The sequence below is a fragment of the Trachypithecus francoisi genome, unplaced genomic scaffold (assembly GCF_009764315.1).
Source record: "Trachypithecus francoisi isolate TF-2019V2 unplaced genomic scaffold, Tfra_2.0 Lachesis_group12, whole genome shotgun sequence".
Classification (NCBI taxonomy): domain Eukaryota; kingdom Metazoa; phylum Chordata; class Mammalia; order Primates; family Cercopithecidae; genus Trachypithecus; species Trachypithecus francoisi.
The window spans coordinates 23,404,428-23,424,096 of record NW_022681457.1 but is presented as its reverse complement, the minus strand read 5'-3'; the positions used below and the strand labels follow the sequence as shown (position 1 = coordinate 23,424,096).

The 19,669-nt window shown below is 41.1% G+C and overlaps 1 protein-coding gene across 5 annotated transcripts in view; it reads right to left on the bottom strand.

The window, feature by feature from the left end:
• PATJ (PATJ crumbs cell polarity complex component) overlaps window positions 1–19,669 on the bottom strand; it is a 434,245-nt gene that overhangs the window by 269,840 nt on the left and 144,736 nt on the right. For all 5 annotated transcript variants that reach the window (XM_033225088.1, XM_033225091.1, XM_033225090.1 and 2 more), the window contains exon 22: window positions 13,806–13,977. In XM_033225088.1, the coding sequence (XP_033080979.1) occupies window positions 13,806–13,977 (172 nt within the window). The remainder of the gene's footprint in view (window positions 1–13,805; window positions 13,978–19,669) is intronic.

Genomic DNA, 19,669 nt, shown 5'->3' with positions numbered 1-19,669 from the left:
ACTTATAGGGAACTTTTCAGTTACTTATATTATCTAAAACGATCCTCACTGCTTCCCACCTACCACCACTTTTCATCCAGTAAGTTAAGTTAGTATAGAACTACTGAACTGAACATGGTGAAACCCGGTCTCTACAAAAAAATCAGCTGTGCATGGTGGCACATGCCTGTAGTCCCAGCTACTTGGGAGGCTGAGGCTGGAGATTGCTTGAGCCTGGAAGGTCAAGACTGCAGTGAGTCATGTTTGTGCCACTGCACTTCAGGCTAGGTGACAATGCAAGACCCTGTTTCAAAATAAAAAAAAGAACTGCTGAACTGGATAACGTAAAATGCTGAGTTACAGTTATAGTTATAAGATTAATGCAATAGTGAATAGACAGTGCAGTATATTATCTGGAAGATAAATCAGGAGTCCTAAGCTCAAGTCTAACTTATACCATGAAATAGGTGTGTGGCTTTGGACCACTAAATGAAATCAGTCTGATGTTGTAAACTGTATTACTCTACACAAAAATCTAGGTGCTATCTCTTCCACTTCATTTTCATAAAAACCCTTGGCCAGGTGTGGTGGCTCATGGTTGTAATCCCAGGGCTTTGGGAGGTTAAGGCAGGAAGACCACTTGAGCCCAGGAGTTCAAGACCAACATGGACAACACAGTGAGACCCCATCTCTAAAAAAAAAAAAAAAAAAAAATTAGCTGGGCATGGTGGCACACCTGTAGTACCAGCTACTGACCGGGGTGGCTGGGGCAGGAGGATCATTTGAGATCAGGAGTTCAAAGCTGCAGTGAGCTATAATCACACCACTATTCTCCAGCCTGGGCAACAGCAAGACCCTGTCTCAAAAACAAAAATCCCTCTAACCTATAAAGTAAGCACAGCAGATCACATTATATTTTACACAGGAGGAACTGAAGCTCAGAGAAGGCTTAAGCATACTATACAACCTCACAACCTTTCCTCATGTATCCAAATCTGTTTTAGCCCTAAGTTTCAATATTCCCATTTTTCTCTGAACCTTCAAGTAAGTCCTATAAAATGCAGCAAAACTCCACCTTCTTGGCCCTCTACCGACTTAGTATCTAGGATAAAACCATTGTAAGGCCATGTGAAAAGGAGAAGGCTGAAAGGATCTAGACAAGCCAAATATCAGTTAAGAAATTAGGATTGTTACATCTCGCCCACTACCAGATGTCTTTCTTACCTTAGCCAGTCTAATTTTTATGATTAAAAGCATCACAGCATTCAGGGGAAAACAACTTGGCAGACACTTGCTGGTTACTTTCTAATGTCTTTTTCTACCCTTCTTCCATAAATACATAACCCCTCTTCTATTCTAGGTGGCACTATGCCCAGGTTTGAAAAAAATACATTTTCTGGACTTTCTTTCAGCTAATGGGAACTGTGTGCCACACTGCTGATCAGTGATATGGAACCAAAAGTACCTAGATGAGACTTCTAGGAAAACTCATTAAAAGGAAGGAGAATCAGCTGGCAGGAGCCTTTTGCTCTGTGCCCTCCCCTTCTTCTTGCCTAGAATTCACAAGTGATATTGGTGGTAAAACATTCATCTTCAAATCATACAGAAACAATGAGGAGTAAGGTCCTACATTAAGGGCAGCAGAGCAGAAAGGACGAAGGTATTTAAGACCCTGATGACAACACACCACACCATCCTAAGACCACCTTCTTCAGGACTTTTCACACGAAAAAAACTTCACTTTATTTGGTTAAGTCACACTAAATGGGGTTTCTGTTTATGAGTATGTAACTGTAATCCCTCAATGATACACCCACAGTTCCACCAATTCAAGTAAACTGTTTTCACTTTAACCTATCACATCCTTGTCCTTTGCAACTAGATTATCATTAGACAGCTGTAATCATAGCACCAATCATAGTCCTATTTTGATGATCTTATGTAATAATAACAAGGATTAAATTAGATATTAACTGAGGCTCAACCAATATTCATTTCCTCTATAATTTTTTTCACTTGAACTTATAACAAAAATCTACCCACACAGTATCATAATCTTCATCATTTTTTATTTACTAGTACCTTAATAGGCTATTGTATTGATGTAATTGATCTGCTATCTCAATATATGATGCACTTAGATTGTGTATTAGTCCATTTTCACACTGCTATGAAGATACTACCTGAGACTGCATAATTTAAAAAGAAATGAGGTTTAATTGACTAACAGCTTCACATGGCTGGGGAAGCTTCAGGAAACTTACAACCATAGCAGAAGGTAAGGGGAAGGAAGGTATACATGGCAGCAGGAGACAGAGAGTGCACAGGGGAAACTGCCACTTTTAAATCATCAGATCTCATGAGAACTCCCTCACTCTCACGAGAACAACATGTGAAAACTTCGCCCATGATCCAATCACCTCCCACCAGGTCCCTCACCTGACACATGGGAAATACGATTTGAATTGAAATTTGGGTGGGTACACGGAGCCAAACCATAACATTCCACCTTGGCCCCTTCCAACTCTCATGTCCTTTTCACATTTCAAAAGCAATCATGCCTTCCCAACAGTCTCCTAAAGTCTTAACTCCTTTAAGCATTAACCCAAAAGTCCAAGTCCAAAGTCTCATCTCAGACAAGCCAAGTCCTTTCCACCTAGAAACCTGTTAAATCAAAACAGGTTAGTTATTCCCAAGATACAATGGGGGTACAGGCATTGGGTAAATGTTTTCATTCTTAATGTTCTCCAAATGGGAGAAATTGGCCAAAACAAAGGGGCCACAGCCCGCCATGTATGTCCAAACCTAGTGGGGTAGTCATTAATTTTTTTTTTTTTTTTTTGAGATGGAGTCTTCCTCTGTCGCCCAGGACGGAGTGCAGTGGCACAATCTTGGCTCACTGCAACCTCTACCTCCCAGTTCAAGCAATTCTCCTGACTCAGCCTCCCAAGTAGCTAGGCTTTCAGGTGTGCACCACCACACCTGGCTAATTTTTGTATTTTTAGTAGAGACAGGGTTTCACTACGTTGGTCAGGCTGGTTTCAAACTTCTGACCTCAGGTGATTTGCCTGTCTCAGCCTCCCAAAGTCCTGGGATTACAGGCGTGAGCTACCACCTGGTCATAGTCATTAAACCTTAAAGCTCCAAAATGATCTCCCTTGACTCCATGTCTCACATCCAAGAAACACTGATGCAAGGGGTGGGTTCCCAAGGCCTTGGGCAGCTCTGCCCCTGTGGCTCTGCAGGGTACAGCTCCCATGGTTGCTTTCACAAGCTGGAGGTGAGTGCCTGCAGCTTTTCCAGCTGCATGTGCGAGGTGCTAGTGGAGATACCATTCTGGGGTCTGGAAGATGATGGCCCTCTTCTCACTGCTCCACAAGGCAGTGCCCCCATGGGGACTCCATTTGGGGGCTTCAACCCCACATTTCTCCTCTGCATTACCCTGGTAGAGATTCTCCATGAGGGCTCTGCCCCTGAGCTGACTTCTGCCTGGACATCCAGACATTTTCATATATCCTCTGAAATCTAGGCAAAGGCTCCGAAAGCTCAACTCTTGTCTTCTGTGCACCCTCAGGCCCACCACCACATGGATGTCGCCAAGGCTTGGGGCTTGCACCCTCTGAAGCAAGAGCCCGAGCTGTACCTTGGCCCCTTTTAGCCACAGCTGGAGCTGGAGCAGCTGGAATGCAGGGTACAAAGTACCAAGGCTGCACAGAGTAGCAGGGCCTTAGGCCTAGCCCACGAAACCATTTTTCACTCCTAGGCCTCCGAGACTGTGGTGGGAGGGGCTGCACAAAGATCTCTGACATGCCCTAGAGATATTTTCCCCATTGTCTTGGCTATTCAGTTCCTTGTTACTTATGCAAATTTCTGCAGCCACATTGAATTCCTCCCCAGAAAATGGGTTTTTCTTTTCTACCACATGGTCAGGCTGCAAATTTTCTACATCTTTATGCTCTGCTTCCTTTTTAAATATAAGTTCCAATTTCAAACCATCTCTTTGTGAACACATATGATTGAATGCTTTCAGAAAAAGCCAGGTCACCTCTTCAATGCTTTGCTGCTTAGAAATTTCTTCCACCAGATACCCTAAATCATCTCTCTCAAGTTCAAAGTTCCACAGATCTCTAAGGCAGGGGCAAAATGCTGCCAGTCTTTTTGCTAAAGCATAGCAAGAGTGACCTTTGCGCCACTTCCCAATAAATTCCTCATCTTCATCTGAGACCAACCTAGCCTGGACTTCATTGTCCATATCACCATCAGCATTTTGGTCAAAAGTATTCAACAAGTCTCTAGGAAGTTCCAAACTTCCCCACATCTTCCTGTCTGCTTCTGAGCCCTCCAAATCGTTCCAACCTCTGCTTGTAAGGCAGTTCCAAAGTCACTTCTACATTTTCAGGTTATCTTTATAGCAGTACTCCACTCTGCCGGGACCGATTCTCTATATTAGTCCATTATCACACTGTATAAAGATACTACCTGAGATTGGGTAATTTATACAGAAAAGAGGTTTAATTTACTCACAGTTCCACATGGCTGGGGAGGCCTCAGGAAACTTACAATCACGGCGGAAGGCAAAGGGGAAGCAAGGCACATCTTACATGTCGGCAGGAAAGAGACAGAGAGCGTAGGGGAAACTGCCACTTTTACATCATCAGATCTTGTGAGAACTCCCTCACTATTGTGAGAACAGCTTGGGGAAACCACCCCCATAATCCAATCACCTCCCACGAGGTCCCTCCCCTGACACACGGGGATTACAATTTGAGATGAGATTTGGGTAGAGACACAGAGTCAAACCATATCAGATTGTATCTTGTCTTTTAGAAAACGTACATTACTGCAAGGAGTATCTTCATGCTCTGCTGTATTTTTGAATTCTCTGTGGGGTTTTTTTGTTTTTTGTTTGTTTTTTGTTGTTGTTTTTTTTTGAGACAGAGTTTTGCTCTTATTGCCCAGGCTGGAGTGCAATGGCGCAATCTTGGCTTACTGCAACCTCCACCTCCCAGGTTCAAGCTATTCTCCTGCCTCAGCCTCCCGAGTAGCTGTGATTACAAGCAAGTGCCACCATGTCTGGCTAATTTTGTATTTTTAGTAGAGATGGGATTTCTCCATGTTGGTCAGGCTGGTCTTGAACTCCCAACCTCAGGTGATCCACCCACCTCAGCCTCCCAAAGTGCTGGGATTACAGGCCTGAGCCACCATGCCCAGCCTCTTGTTAAATATTAATTGAAATAAGATTCAAAACAAAACCTAAAACAATACAAACCTTCCTCCTCTCCATTTTCCACTTTCCTGTACCCCAAATCATACAGGCATTAAGGGGAAAAAAAAGGCAAGCATTTCACCATGACATCTTTATGTTATCATTGTAGGCATTAAATTCTTGTGTGCTTTTTCTCTTGTTTTGTTGTTTTGCTTTTTGAGCAGAGTTTCACTCTGTTACCCAGGCTGGAGTGCAGTGGCACAATCACAGCTCACTGCAGCCTCACCAGGTGGCTAGGACCAGAGGCACGCACTACCATGCCCAGCTATTTTTTTTACTCTTTGTACGTATGGGGTCTCATTATGTTGTCCAGACTGGTTTCAAACACCCGGACTCAAGCAATCCTCCTGCCTCAGCCTCCCAAAGTGTTGGGATCATGCGCATGAGCCACCACAATTCTTTAATTGGGAAAACAAAACAAAACAAAAGCACCCTAAAATAGAAGGGAAACCAACCTTCAACAAATAGTATGGGCTATTTGTTTCTTAATTTTAAAAAGTAAAAACTAAACATTTCCTAAACTGCTGACTCTCATATACAACTTAGGAGAAGGGGTGAGGGAAACCACTCTATCTAGAATATGAACAATTTTAGATTTCTTTGACAAAGTATGTCACAAAACGATTACTCTGTTGGAAGAAACTCAGAGCATATTACCTTTCTTCTAGGTTTTTGTATACACACATTTTATTCAGACTAGTTCATACCTAACAAGAGATAAAACTTGTGAAAGCTTATCTAGATAGTGTGAGTAGTTTCAGAAGTACAGTCACAGGAGATGAGCAATTAAACAAATTAATGTACAAATCACTTTACACTGATGAACACATGTACCTTTTAACCCAAATTAAAATTTAACTGAGCAAGTGAAATATTCTTACTGTACATATTAAAATGTAAATTTGCACAAACATATTTGAAATTTTAACAAGGAATTTCTAACCTCAAATTTTATAATTTGCACCGTGATTAAGTATGATCAATAGCTCAATCAGTTAGAAACTCAAATCTTAAAATAACAGAACTTTCCAAACCTACAGAACATATAACACGAAGAGTGAAATCTAATCTAAACTATGGACTCTGGGTGAAGATGATGTGTCAGTTTACCAACGTTATCAATTGTAACAAACGTTCCACCCTGGTGGGCTATACTGACAACAGGGGAGGCTATGCATGTGGGGGTAGGGGGTGTACAGGATATCGCCTCTCTGCACCTTCTTCTCAATTTTGCTGTGAATCAAAAACTGCTTTAAAGAAATAAAGTCTTAAAAATGAACTGAACTTTTGCCTCTTACATTCAACCACAGATTTATAACCAAATTTTTCCCCAAAGGAATTAACCATCCAATTGAAACGATGTGTTTTGTTTCAGGCCTTTATCACAAATGCCTAAAGTTATAATTCTTTACAGATTTGGGGGGGTGGGTGGAGATAGAGTACCCCATGAACAAACAAGCGGATATTAATATTCTTCACGATATACAAACTCTTTGCAAATAAAATGTTCATCATATAAAATCTGATGACTCCAGACAGCCAAGGTGACCTTTCCTCTTCAGCAGTACTTATTTTCACATAAAATTTCTACACACTAAGCAGTATGAAGGTCAAGTAAACTCAGCACCCAAAAATGATGGAAGCAGGGAGAGCTCCAATTGTGACTAAGTAATCTCGCAATTTCTTTTTCCTTTTTAAATACACATTCTATATGGCAATATTCTATGATATACCACGGGAATATGAGCAACTGGAACCAGAAAGAATGGGCACTATTGTTTTCTAAACTAGTAGGGTTATTTGTACAGATGTTCCACAATGATTTTGAAGTTGCAGAGCAAATTATTACCTGACAGCAGTATATAAAGAATTAGGCATTCCCTTACATTAACATTCACACATTGTCCTGAGTAAAAGAAGGTAGACGCAAAAAAAGTACTTACTGTATGACTACATGTACATGTGTTCTAGAATAGGAAAAACTAATTTACAGTGTTAGAAATAAGATTAGTGGATGCCTGGTGCAAGACACACAAAGGGGTAGGAGGGCTTTCTGGGTGATGGAAATGTTCCTTATCTTCATTGGAGTGTATATAACATGAATGTATACATAACTTAGTAGACTGTACCTTACAATGTGTGCGTTTTATTAATATGTAAAATTGTGTTTAAGAGTTTCCTTAAGAAACAGAAGTTCAAGCCATACAGGGTAAGTTGCTTCTAGAACATTACGTCTCTTCTGGCCTTCTGTAGAGCCTGGATTAGCAATCAAAGATCTAATTATATTTTCGAAGGTATTAGCGTAGTATTTCTATGTACCTCTTGTCCTAATTGTTCACATTTGCCTTCATCTGCAGTGTTGGCCACAGCTGCAACAGCACTGTAAGAACCGGGAAGTGTCACATGCTCGAGGCCATCAACTCCCACAAACACCCCCTTTTTTCTCCCAACTCACACGCCAGAGTAGCCTTCTCTCTAAAATGCAAATATTCATTCTCTCCCTTTTCCTCCATCTCCTCCTGATGTTCTAAATTTACATGTAAGTTTTGGCAGTTTAATTCAAACGTAAACGTATTAAATATTCGCCATTTATGTAGAAGGCACTAAATGCCAGGCACCGTGTTGGGAAATTAAAATATCACATTAACTCAGTTAATCCTTTCCCCAACTATGACACTCAGCCTCCTATTTCTCCTCCCACTATTCCTAACAAAGTATCTAATACCTGAAGCCATTTCTACTCATTTGCATCCTATTACATCTACAACATGATTTTTTTTTCCATTTTAAATATGTCTTTCTTCTAAAGTTCACCATCTTCCCAGACATCAGCCTCTGACACATTGCTTTACTGTGATTTGATCCTATTACATTTTTTTTTAAATCAACAACCTCCTTGAGTGTTTTAATAAACCCAGCAACAATGGATATTACCCTGAGTATACGTCAGGGCCCATGAGCCTATCATCGTCACTGCCACCAACATCACAGCAAATTTCATAAACCCAGCAACAATGGATACTACCCTGGGTATACGTCAGGGCCCATGAGCCTATCATTTTCACTGCCACCAACATCACGGCAAACCTTCTACTAAACATTTACTATTGGCAAGGTTGTTATATTAAGCCTGTTAAATGCATCCTTTCCCAGCTTTATTGACTTATAGCTGACAAATAAAATTGTATAAATGTTTTACATACACTTTAGAAAACATAATAGGCCAGGTGCTATGGCTCACACCTGTAATCCCAGCACTTTGGGAGGCCAAGGTGGGAGGATTGCTTGAGGCCAGGAGTTTAGACCAGCCTGGGTAACAAAGTGAGATCTTGTCTCTACAGAAAATAAAAAAATTAGCCAGTCATTGTGGCAGGTGCCTGTGATCCCAGCTACTTCGAAGGCTGAGGTGGGAGGATTGCTTGAACCTGGGAGGTCAAGGCTGCAGTGAGCTGTGATCACACCACTGCACTCCAGACTGGGTGACAAAACAAGAACTTGTCTCAAAGAAGAAGAGAAAACGAAAAAAAAAAAAAAAGCAACCAGGTCTCATTGTGTTTGCCAGGCTGGAGTATAGTGGTGTAATCATAGCTTGCTGTAACCTCGAACTGCTGGGCTCAAGAGATCCTCCCACCCAAGCCCCCAGAATAGTTACAACTACAGGCATGCACCAACATACCGGGCTTACTTTTTATTTTTTTGTAGCGACAGGTTCTCACTATGTTGCCCAGGCTCGTCTTGAACTCCTGGCCTCAAGCGATTCTCCCACCTCGGCCACATGAAGTGCTGGGATTACAGGCGTGAGCCACCATCCCTGGCCTGTATGAATACTTATTCAGTCTACAGAACTACCTACTTTACAGGTGAGAAAAAGATAGATACAAAGGAAACCCTTTCAGGGTCATACAGGTATAAACAGCAGAAGAAAGATATGAACAGCACTCATAATATATCCATACCACAGACCTCCTATTGTCTGAGAAATACCCACGTCCCCACTAGGGGCACCCATAGGTCTTTAAACAGCCAAAAATAACAGAGATGAGGAAGAAAAAGACTGAAACCAGGCAAGGTCTGAAAACACGATCTCAAGTGACCTTAGGAACAAAGAAGGATATAGTAGTCCCCTCCCACTCAGCTGAGGTTTTGCTTTCTGTAGTTTTGCTTTCCTTGGTATCAGTTATCTGTGATCAACTACAGTAATGGCAAAAATCGTAAATGGAAAATTTCAGAAATAAACAATTCATAGGTTTTAAATTGCATGCCATTCAGAGTAGCATGAAGAAATATCTTGCTGTCCAGCCTGGGATGTGAATCATCTTTGTCCAGCATATCCATACGCTATATATGCTGCCTGCCCAGAAGTCACTCAGTAGCCATCTCAGTTATCAGATCAACTGCTGCAGTACTGATCTATCTGATTACTAGTTATTGTTGTTAATCTCTTACTATATGTAATTTATAAATTAAACTTCATCATAGGTATGTATGTACAAAAAAGACAGCATAAATAGGGCTTGGTAATGTCTGTGGTTTCAGGCACCCAGTGGGGGTCTTGGAACATATCCCTTGAGGATAAGAAGGGACTACTGTGCTCTGAACCAGAGCACCTGAATTCCTTCCACAGAATTATACCCTACCTGCCCATAGTCCCCTTTCTAGAGATCTCTACTTTCAAGGGGCATCTGAACTCTTAATACCAGTCCTGCCTCCTAAGGTAAGGAGAAGTTAGTGCAAAAGTGCAGTGTAGATAAAACATCACAACCATTAGATACTTACCCTTGGGGCACTCACACACATGGATGCATGTGCAGGCACACAGACACACAACTCTGCTGGGTCGTACACAAAAATTAATGCAAGGAAGAAACTGTAAAATACCATTTAGCACTTCATGACACCCTGATTATCTGAAAGACTATCATCTAAAATAATCTATGCATTACTCAGGCAGGCTCCTGAGTGGCAATAAATATTCACCTATGAACCTAACTCCATGGGGCATACCTTAAAGATTAAAAGAAGGAATATGATTTACAGGAACTCTTCTGGAACCTGCTGGGATTTAAATATACCCTAAATCTCCAATAACAAGCTTAAAAAACAACTTTCAAGTGCAAGACTAATCTCCTAAGACAAGGTTAGGTTGGAGTCCTTAAATGCCAGTGCCCACATAAGAAATCGGCTTGTCAAATACTCACTTTAAAAGAAAAAGCAACGGAATAAGAACAAAGCGTATCTTCCCTCTCTGAAGCCGGGGTCAAATTTAGTAAGAACAACTGATGCTCCACTTCCTCTTCTGTCCACGGAAGGAGGGGTGGACTTAGAAGTTTGCTTAGATCTTTTCTGATTCTTCACATTCTACAGTTACAGTTCTACAGTTTAGAGAAGCAGTCTCATTTCTGCATTCTTCTGCCAGATTCAACTATTCACACTAAGCAAAAGATAAATTTAAAAAACAATGGTGTCTCACGGAAAAATAATCTGAACAATTTGGGAGGTCAAGACAGGCAGATTGCTTAAGCCCAGGAGTTTCAGACCAGCCTGGCCAACATGGCAAAATACCATCTCTACAAAAAAAAAATAAAATAAAATAAAGTACAAACATTAGCCATGCTTGGTGGCACATGCCTGTAGTCCCAGCTACTCAGGAGGCTGAGGTGGGAGGATGGTGTGAACCTGGGAAGCAAAGGTTGCAGTGAGCTGAGATGGCGCCACTACACTCCAGCCTGGGCAACAGAGTAAGACCCTGTCTCAAAAATAAAAAGAAGAAAAAAATTTTGACTATATAAAAAGGCATAAAATACGTTTCTAACTTTTCCACTTCCAGGCATCTGTCCTAAGGAAACAAATCCATTGCTTATTTATCACTGTGTGTTACTCCAGAGGCTGCACCGGATATCACATTAGGAAACCAGACCCAGCAGCACTCTCCCTCTGCACACCGACCTGGCATTTGCAGAGTAGAAAAGCTGTTGGGCCATTCTGTATCACTTCCTTCCACTCAGATACGGGCTATGCAGAAGCACAGAGAACAACTTTTATGAAGTTTCTACCTAAAACTTTGGGTAAAATTTCAGGTTGCTGAACAGAGAGATGCACATCATCTAAATGTAAGATATCTCCCATGTCAACACAAAAATCACAGTTGGATTAAGGTTTTAATAAAAACATTTAAAGCCAATTAAGACCACCCTATCTCTCATCCCTGTTACGCTTTGCCGAAAGCTCCAACTCCTTTGTGCACTTCTTATCTCCCTACTCACAATGCCATACCTTTCTAGGTTTTCCTTCAAATGTGCTTCCTTTGTCACGCCGCACCCCAAGAACTGCCATGTACATCATCCATCACGCTGCATGAAATCTGCTAGAATTGTAAACAAACTATCCATGCCCTGACCTCTTCACTGAACGTTCTCTGAACCTCCTCTTCAACAGCTCTGGTTCTCTGCCAAGTATACCACACTCAAGTGGGTGAAGCTCATTCTCTCACTCCCGGGGGCATTGGAAAAAGAGGGTAAACATTTTTCAAAACTCCCTACCACTAGGTGGTTACTCCCCTATCACTCTTTCAAAAGCTAATCTCTGCTCCAACACCTCTCCTTTTAATGCCCACTTTATTAGCACTTCATCACTCTTTGTAGTAAATAATCTTCTCCCTAAGTGAGAGAAACAAACAAACATCATCATTGGATGAGAATCTCTTTGGATTCCTGCTCCCAAGCTATAAAAAGTACCTACGACCAGACCTTCTTTTCCTTCCTGGCACCTATCTCAGTGGACCAGGTGAGCTTCCTCCTATCAAACTATCCAAGGTGATTCCTAGTGTGCAATGTCCTCTTCTCCCTCCACAACTCCACAGACTATATTTAATCACCCCCTTTATGGCATCTGCATATTCCACAAGCAAAGAAAATTCTCTTCAGTTTCATGTAATATGAATGTAGTAATATGTAATATAAATGTCGTATGTCATATATATATTATATATATATATATATATATATTTTTCCCCTTTGCCTTGATCCATTAATACTGTCTAGTTATCTAAGTAACATGCATCTTTTTTTTTTTTTTTTTTGAGACGGGGTCTCGCTATGTCACCCAGGCTGGAGTGCAGTGGCACAATTACAGCTCAGTGCTGCCTCAATCTTCTAGCCTTAAATGATTCTCCCACCTCAGCCTCCTAGTAGCTGGGACTACAGGTGCATGCTATCACAACAGGCTATTTTTTTTTTTTTTGAGATGGGGTCTTGCTCTGTCGCCCAGACTGGAGTGCAGTGGAACAATCTCAGCTCACTGCAACCTCCACCTCCCAGGTTCAAGTGATTCTCCTGCCTCAGCCACCAGAGTAGCTGGGGTTACAGGCACACACCACCATGCCCAGCTAATTTTTGTATTTTTAGTAGAGACAAGGTTTCCACGTTGGCCAGGCTAGTCTCGAACTCCTGACCTCAGGTGATCCACCCACCTCGGCCTCCCAAAGTGCTGGGATTACAGGCATGAGCCACCAAGCCCAACCCATGACCAGGATTTTCAAAACACTAGTCAGCTCTTTCTGTGTCCAATTTTTAACCTTGTGTTCAATTCTCAACACACTACTCTCTGAATTCACTCTACTAACAATGCTCAATGCTTACCAAGGGCATCCATATGGCCAAGCCCCAGGAAAACTTCTCTTTCTTATCTACATTGACTTTACTAACATGTGAACATAGTTTGTGAGGACCCATTTGTTACAATATTCTCTTCCTTTGCTTTCTCAGTCAGTGTGTCAATGTCTAGCTGACTAATTTTCTCCTACCTTTTATCCATTCCAGCTCACCCCCTTCTTCCTCTGTTCATGCCTTAAGTATTGCTGTCTTCCAGGACTCCAATCTTGACCCTATGCTTGCCTTATTGTTTAAGCTTCGTGTTGATGACCATTCAAATTGAAGAGTTTCACCTGCACTTAATCTTGCTCCCAATTACCCATGTCCAGACACACCTCAACATTAATTTCCAGACCCACATATCTAATTGATTCCATTTAGCTTTGTTGTTCTATGGCTACTTTAACCCTCAACATGTTCCAAACTGAACTCATCGTTTTCCCTTCCAACCCGTTCATGCTTCTATAATATTATATTGAAGCACTAATTTCTCATATCTAGTTTTCTAGTCCAAAAACACAAGTCATCCTCAACTACCCCCTCTTACACTCAACATGTAATGAGTCAAGGGATTCCCGTACATTTCCTCACTCTTAAATTGGTCTTCTTTTAATTTGTCCTCAAGTGCATTTGCTTGAGTTGTTAAAATAAACTCTGAATTAACCTCCCATTCTCTAAGCAAATACTCTATGTAATCCATTTTGTGCACAACTGCAAGATACAAAATTGTACATATGGCAAAATTTTAAGTATATGAAATTCTCATGGTAATTGTCAAATATAGTGGATTTTATTCATAATATTTTTCTGTATTTTCCAAATGTTCTACCAAAATCATGCATTTTTTTAAGCAAAAAAAAAAGAAAAACCACTATTTTATAATGTGAAAACAAAGAAAAATGATATCATACCATGTATCAGTGGCATATCTAGAAGACAACATTCCTGTGTATGCTGAGGCCTTGGAAATAACTCGCGTCGCTTGGTGTTGATATAAAGGCAAATCTTCTTGCTCCCTACTTTGAGCCACAACAGGAAGGTCAATGAGCAAGCTAGGACCTTGGGCATCATCCGGGATCATGCCTGAAGAACAAATCCAGATAACAGTGAACACAAAAGGCACTCATTCTCCTTCAGTCATTCAGCAACTAGGTATGGGCACCTACTATGGGAGGGGACTCTTCCAGGTAGGAGACTGAAAATATTAAAGTAAATAAATAAAGGCTTTAATATATCCGATGATGATAAGTAGAATGGTGAAAAATAAAGAAGGAAGGAATATAGGAATTGTTCAGCAGAAGACAGTTACAATTTTCAGTGGCCTCACTGAAAAAATGACATTTATGCAATATTGATATTACTAAAAAATCTAATCTTACTACAGATTTTCTCTTATCAACCTAAGCTTTCCCAATAAGAACTCTGACATTTCACTGATTAAAAAAAAAAAAAAATTCCACAGGATAACAAACCAAATAAAATCATTTCTAATTTTAAAAGGGCTTTGTTTATACATTTCAGAATTCTTTTACACTAGTTTTCTCTTTAGAGACGGAGTCTCGCTCTGTTGCCCAGGCTGGAGTGCAGTGGCGCAATCTTGGCTCACTGCAACCTCCGCGTCCGGATTCATGCAATTCTCCCTGCCCCAGCCTCCTGTGTAGCTGGGACTATATGTGTGGTGTTGCATGCAAAAATACAATAATGTTTGCATTTTTAGTAGAGACAGGGTTTCGTCACGTTGGCCAGGCTGGTCTTGAACTCCTGACCTCAGGTGATCCGCCTGCCTCAGCCTCCCAAAGTGCTGAGATTACAGACATGAGCCACCACGCCTGGCCTATACTTGTTCATTTAATTCTCATATCAAACTATGAGTTAGAAAGAAAAGACACTATCAACCATATTTTATAGACAGGAAAACTGAGGTTAAGAAAATTTGCCAATTTTTTACCAGTAGGTAAAGGGTACAGATTGCCATAATTTATTTAAATGTTTACAACAAATTTCCTAACAATTAATTCTGATTTCTACTTAGAAAGGTTCACATAATAAGCTTGAGAAGCATGGTTGGGACAACATTTTTGGACTTTACTTCTTATGTTCTTTCCTAGTTGTTGGTAGCATATTATATAATTATCATGTGAATTTAAGAAATTAAAAGCTAGTATTTTCTCCTTACATTTGCCCAAATAAACTAAAGAAAGCTTCTTTAGTCTCACCACAATAGATCAAATGTTGATACATGTATATATACTAGGCACAGTATACCTATCATATATAGATGTGTGTGTGGGTATGTCCACATATATTGTCTATACACATCCTCACACACACACTATAAAAAGATAATGCATAAGGTATAATATATAGGATTCAACACCATGGTTATCTATGGAGAGGAAGTTAAGCCGTGTTATAATGGTTTATTGTTTAAAAACAGAATATTGGCCAGGTGCAGGTGCTCATGCCTATAAACCCAGCATTCTGGGAGATTGAGGCAGGTGGACTCCTTGAGCCCAAGAATTCAAGACCAGCTTGGGCAACATGCGAAACTCCAGTAGCCAGGCTTGATGGAGTATGCCTGTAATCTCAGCTACTCAGGAGGCTGAGGCAGGAGGATCACTAGAGTCCGAGAGGATGATCACAGCGAGGAACGATGTCGCCACTGTACTCCAGCCTGGGCAACAGAGTGAGACCTTGTTTCAAAAACAAAAACAAAAGGAAAAAGAAACCCAGAAGATCTGGGGCTGAGGGAGAAAGCTGAGATGACACAGTTATGAGGGTAGACAGGTAGCGTTTCACACAAACTGGAAAAATTTGGAAGATTATAAACCAAATTGCGATTACCTCTGCAGACAATTTTTTATTTCTACTTTTTGTTTATCTGCATTATCTTATTTATCCTCCAGGAACACACTTGTTTTTTGTCACCAAGCATATAACCTCCTCAAAACTTTGCATTTTTTGTTCTCTCAGCCATATCCCAAATGTTTTCACACAGGGCTGGCTTACTTTACTCACGTGTCAGTCAACTGTTACTAAAACAGCCGGACCACTCCATATAAAATAGGCCTCCTCCTCAAACATTCCCTATTTCTTTTTACTGCTTTATTTTCCCTCATGAACCCTATAATATTATACATTAATTTGTTATTGTCTACCCCCACCAGAACGTGGGCTCCACAAGGGCCGACTTTATTTTGTTCACGGCTTCACGCTCATGACCCAGAGCAGCACTCCTATACAGAAAGCACCTAGCAAATATTTCTGAACACGTAAATACAGTATTTGCTTAATAAGCCAACAGTGAGTTTTTAAGTTTAAAAAATAACGAGTATACTGTTTTCCAAAGTAGAAAAACAAAGAAATCTACAGCTCATGTTATGATTAGAATGGAAGTCCCATCTATTGTGCATCCCACGGTCCATTCTACAGAACAAGTGTATCTCTGATCATCTCGTAAAGGAGCTTTGAGACTTCTGATTAAACACCTTCAGTTATTTGGGAATGCCATTTATTCAAATGATATAAATGGGGAGCCTAAAATAATTGTGCTTAATCAGACAAGGTAAATGGAGGGCCTAAAGATCGGGCTGGGTGCGGTAGCTCACACCTGTAATCCCAGCACTGTGGGATGCTGAGGCAGGTGGATCACCTGAGGTCAGGAGTTCAAGACCAGCCTGGACAACATGGCGAAACCCCGTCTCTTCTGAAAATACAAAAATTAGCCAGGCGTGGTGGCACACACCTGTAATCCCAGCTACTCGGGAGGCTGAGGCAGGAGAATCGCTTGAACCCAGGAGGCAGAGGTTGCAGTGAGTCAAGATTGCAGCACTGCACTCCAGCCTGGGTGACCAAGCGAGACCTTGTTTGAGCTTTAAGTCATATTTTAATCACATAATGTGTGATATTTTAAAATGTTTTTTCTTCCAAGAACACAGTGCTCAAAGAAATACATTGCATGAAAAACTGTTTTGGCCAGCATAGTGGCTCACGCCTGTAATCCCAACACTGGGAGGCCAAGGCAGGAAGATCGCTTGAGGTTAGGAGTTCAAGACCAGCCTGGCCAACATGACACAACCCTGTCTCTACTAAAAATATAAAAATCAGCTGGGTGTGGTGGCACACACCTGTAATCTCAGCTACTCAGGTGGCTGAGGCATGAGAATCTCTTGAACCTGGGAGGCGGAGGTTGCATTGAGCCAAGATCACACCACTGCATTTCCAGCCTGAGCAACAAAGCAAGGCTCCATTTCAAAAAAAAAAAAGTTTTACTGTGGTTCATGAATCCTGTGAAGCTGCCCCCATAGGCCCCAGGATAAGGCTTCTGAGCAGACAGGTCAAATTCAAGGTCCTCCCCGGCACACAAGGTCCCCACAGCTGGACTCTTCTGAATGTCTCTGCTGCCTGCCTTATGTATTCTTCACTCTGCACTGAGCCGTGTATGCTAAACTCTTCCAAACACGATGCTTTTCTCTGTCTGTAATTCTAGAATATAGAGAACAACAAATAGTGCCTTAGGTTTTCCAATGCATGGCACAGTATCTTGTAGATAGATTTTATTTTATTTTATTTTACTTTATTTTATTTTATTTTCAAGACAAGGTCTCGCTTGGTCACCCAGGCTGGGGTGCAGTGGTGCAATCTCGGCTCATTGCAACCTCCGCCTCCCAGGTTCAAGTGATTCCCCTGCCTCAGCCACCTGAGTAGCTGAGATTACAGGTGTGTGCCATCATGCCCGGCTAATTTTTATAGTTTTAGTAGAGACAGGGTTTCGTCATGTTGGCCAGGGTGGTCTTGAACTCCTGACTTCAAGTGATCCACCTGCCTTGGCCTGCCAAAGTGTTGAGATTACAGGCATGAGCCACCGTGCTGGCCAAAACAGTTTTTCCTGCAATGTATTTCTTTGAACACTGTGTTCTTGGAAGAAAAAATTTTTAAAATATCACACATTATGTGATTAAAGTATGACTGAAAGCTCAAACACGTGTAAGATGATAAAATACTATTGTACTGGGTTGAGTAGTAATAACATAGCTTTTATCCAAATGGTAAGAAATCAAGTGTATGCTCTTATCAAGATTGTGGACATCTACTTTTTGGTTTGCATACCTTCTATGGATTTAAAAATATCTGGTAGAGCTTAACCTAGAAAATGTAACAAAGAAAAAAAGTTCTAATGCATCTTCTATATTTTGTTTTGTTTCCCATCAAATAAATGTGAGAAGACACAAAACCTTAAGTATTTTACTTCTTTGGCTAATGGTGTAAGAAGCTGAAGCTACAAAAATACCTTTAAGTGTATCCAACATTCTGTGGCTGTTCGTCAATCACGCATTCACAAATTCACTTAACAAATGTTTATAAAGCACCCGCTACTTGCCAGGAACTATTCTAGGCATTAGAGATAGCTAAATGTACAAAACTGACAAAGTTCCTATTCCTGGGAGCTAACATTCTAGTGGAGAGAGATACAGAAAGAACACAGCACAATTTTAGCTCATGGTAAGTTCTAAGAAGGAAAATAAAGCAATAGGTAGGAACAGAAGGAAACAGATGAGTAGCTCCTCAGGTGTGCTGGGATCACACCTGTAATCCCAGCACTTTGGGAGGCTGAGTCGGGTGGATTACTTGACATCAGGAGTTTGAGACCAGCCTGGCCAACATGATGAAACCCCATCTCTACTAAAAATACAAATTAGCCAGGTGTGGTGGCATGCGCCTGTAATCCCAGCTACTTGGGAGGCTGAGGCAGAAGAATAACTTGAACCCAGGAGGTGGAGGTTGCAGTGTGCCAAGATCACGCCACTGCACTCCAGCCTGGGTGACAGAGTGAGACTCTGTATAAAAACAGAAAAAAAAAATAGATGGAGTAGTCAAAAACCTGGATGGTGATAGGGAATCAGTCCCATAAAAATCTGCAATACCATTCTAGGTAGAAGGAATAGCATAAGGAGGAGGCTTGATGAAAGAGATGGAATCTTACCAATGTTTTGATTTGCCACTACAAAAAGCACTTAGCAATATACCAAGCAAAAGAATGGGACCCAGAAGTAGTTAGGCCCCCCAAAAAAAAAAAAAAAAATGCTGAAACCCTAAGTCCTGTGAGCCTTATTTGTTCTTCTCACTGTACCGGAGAACTCTGCAATGATAGAAAAACCAAATTACAAACAACGTCTCTCCCATCTTAGAAGTGGGCAGTTAGATTTTGGGTCCAAACAGCACAGCTTCAAACTTTTCTTCTTCTTTTTAAATATTTTATCTTATTTGATGGAGGCCTTCATTCTAGATCGTCAAGGTCACTTTGGATCTTAGCTCTGTCATCCAACATACTGACAATCCTTCCCAACTTCCTGGAATGTGTGAATTTATCCAACATGCCATCTGTGCCATTACCCCATTTCCTGAGAAAAAGAATAACCAAGGTAACCTGTGCATAGAGTCCCATGGCCTATATTAGAGACCTGTACCTATGCAGGCATAAACCCATTAATCACTCATAGGATATACCCCAGTAATTCATTATAAGTTATCAGCCCATTGTTTTTATCATATTTATAAGAATATGATGAATTGTGCATCAAATATCTTCCTTAAGTCCATAAGTTCAGCCGGGTGTGGTGGCTCACGCCTGTAATCCCAACACTTTGGGAGGCCAGCGTGGGCGGATCACGAAGCCAGGAGTTCAAGACCAGCCTGGCCAACATAGTGAAACCCCATCTCTACTAAAACTACAAAAAAATTAGCCCGGTGTGGTAGCGCATGCCTGAAATCCCAG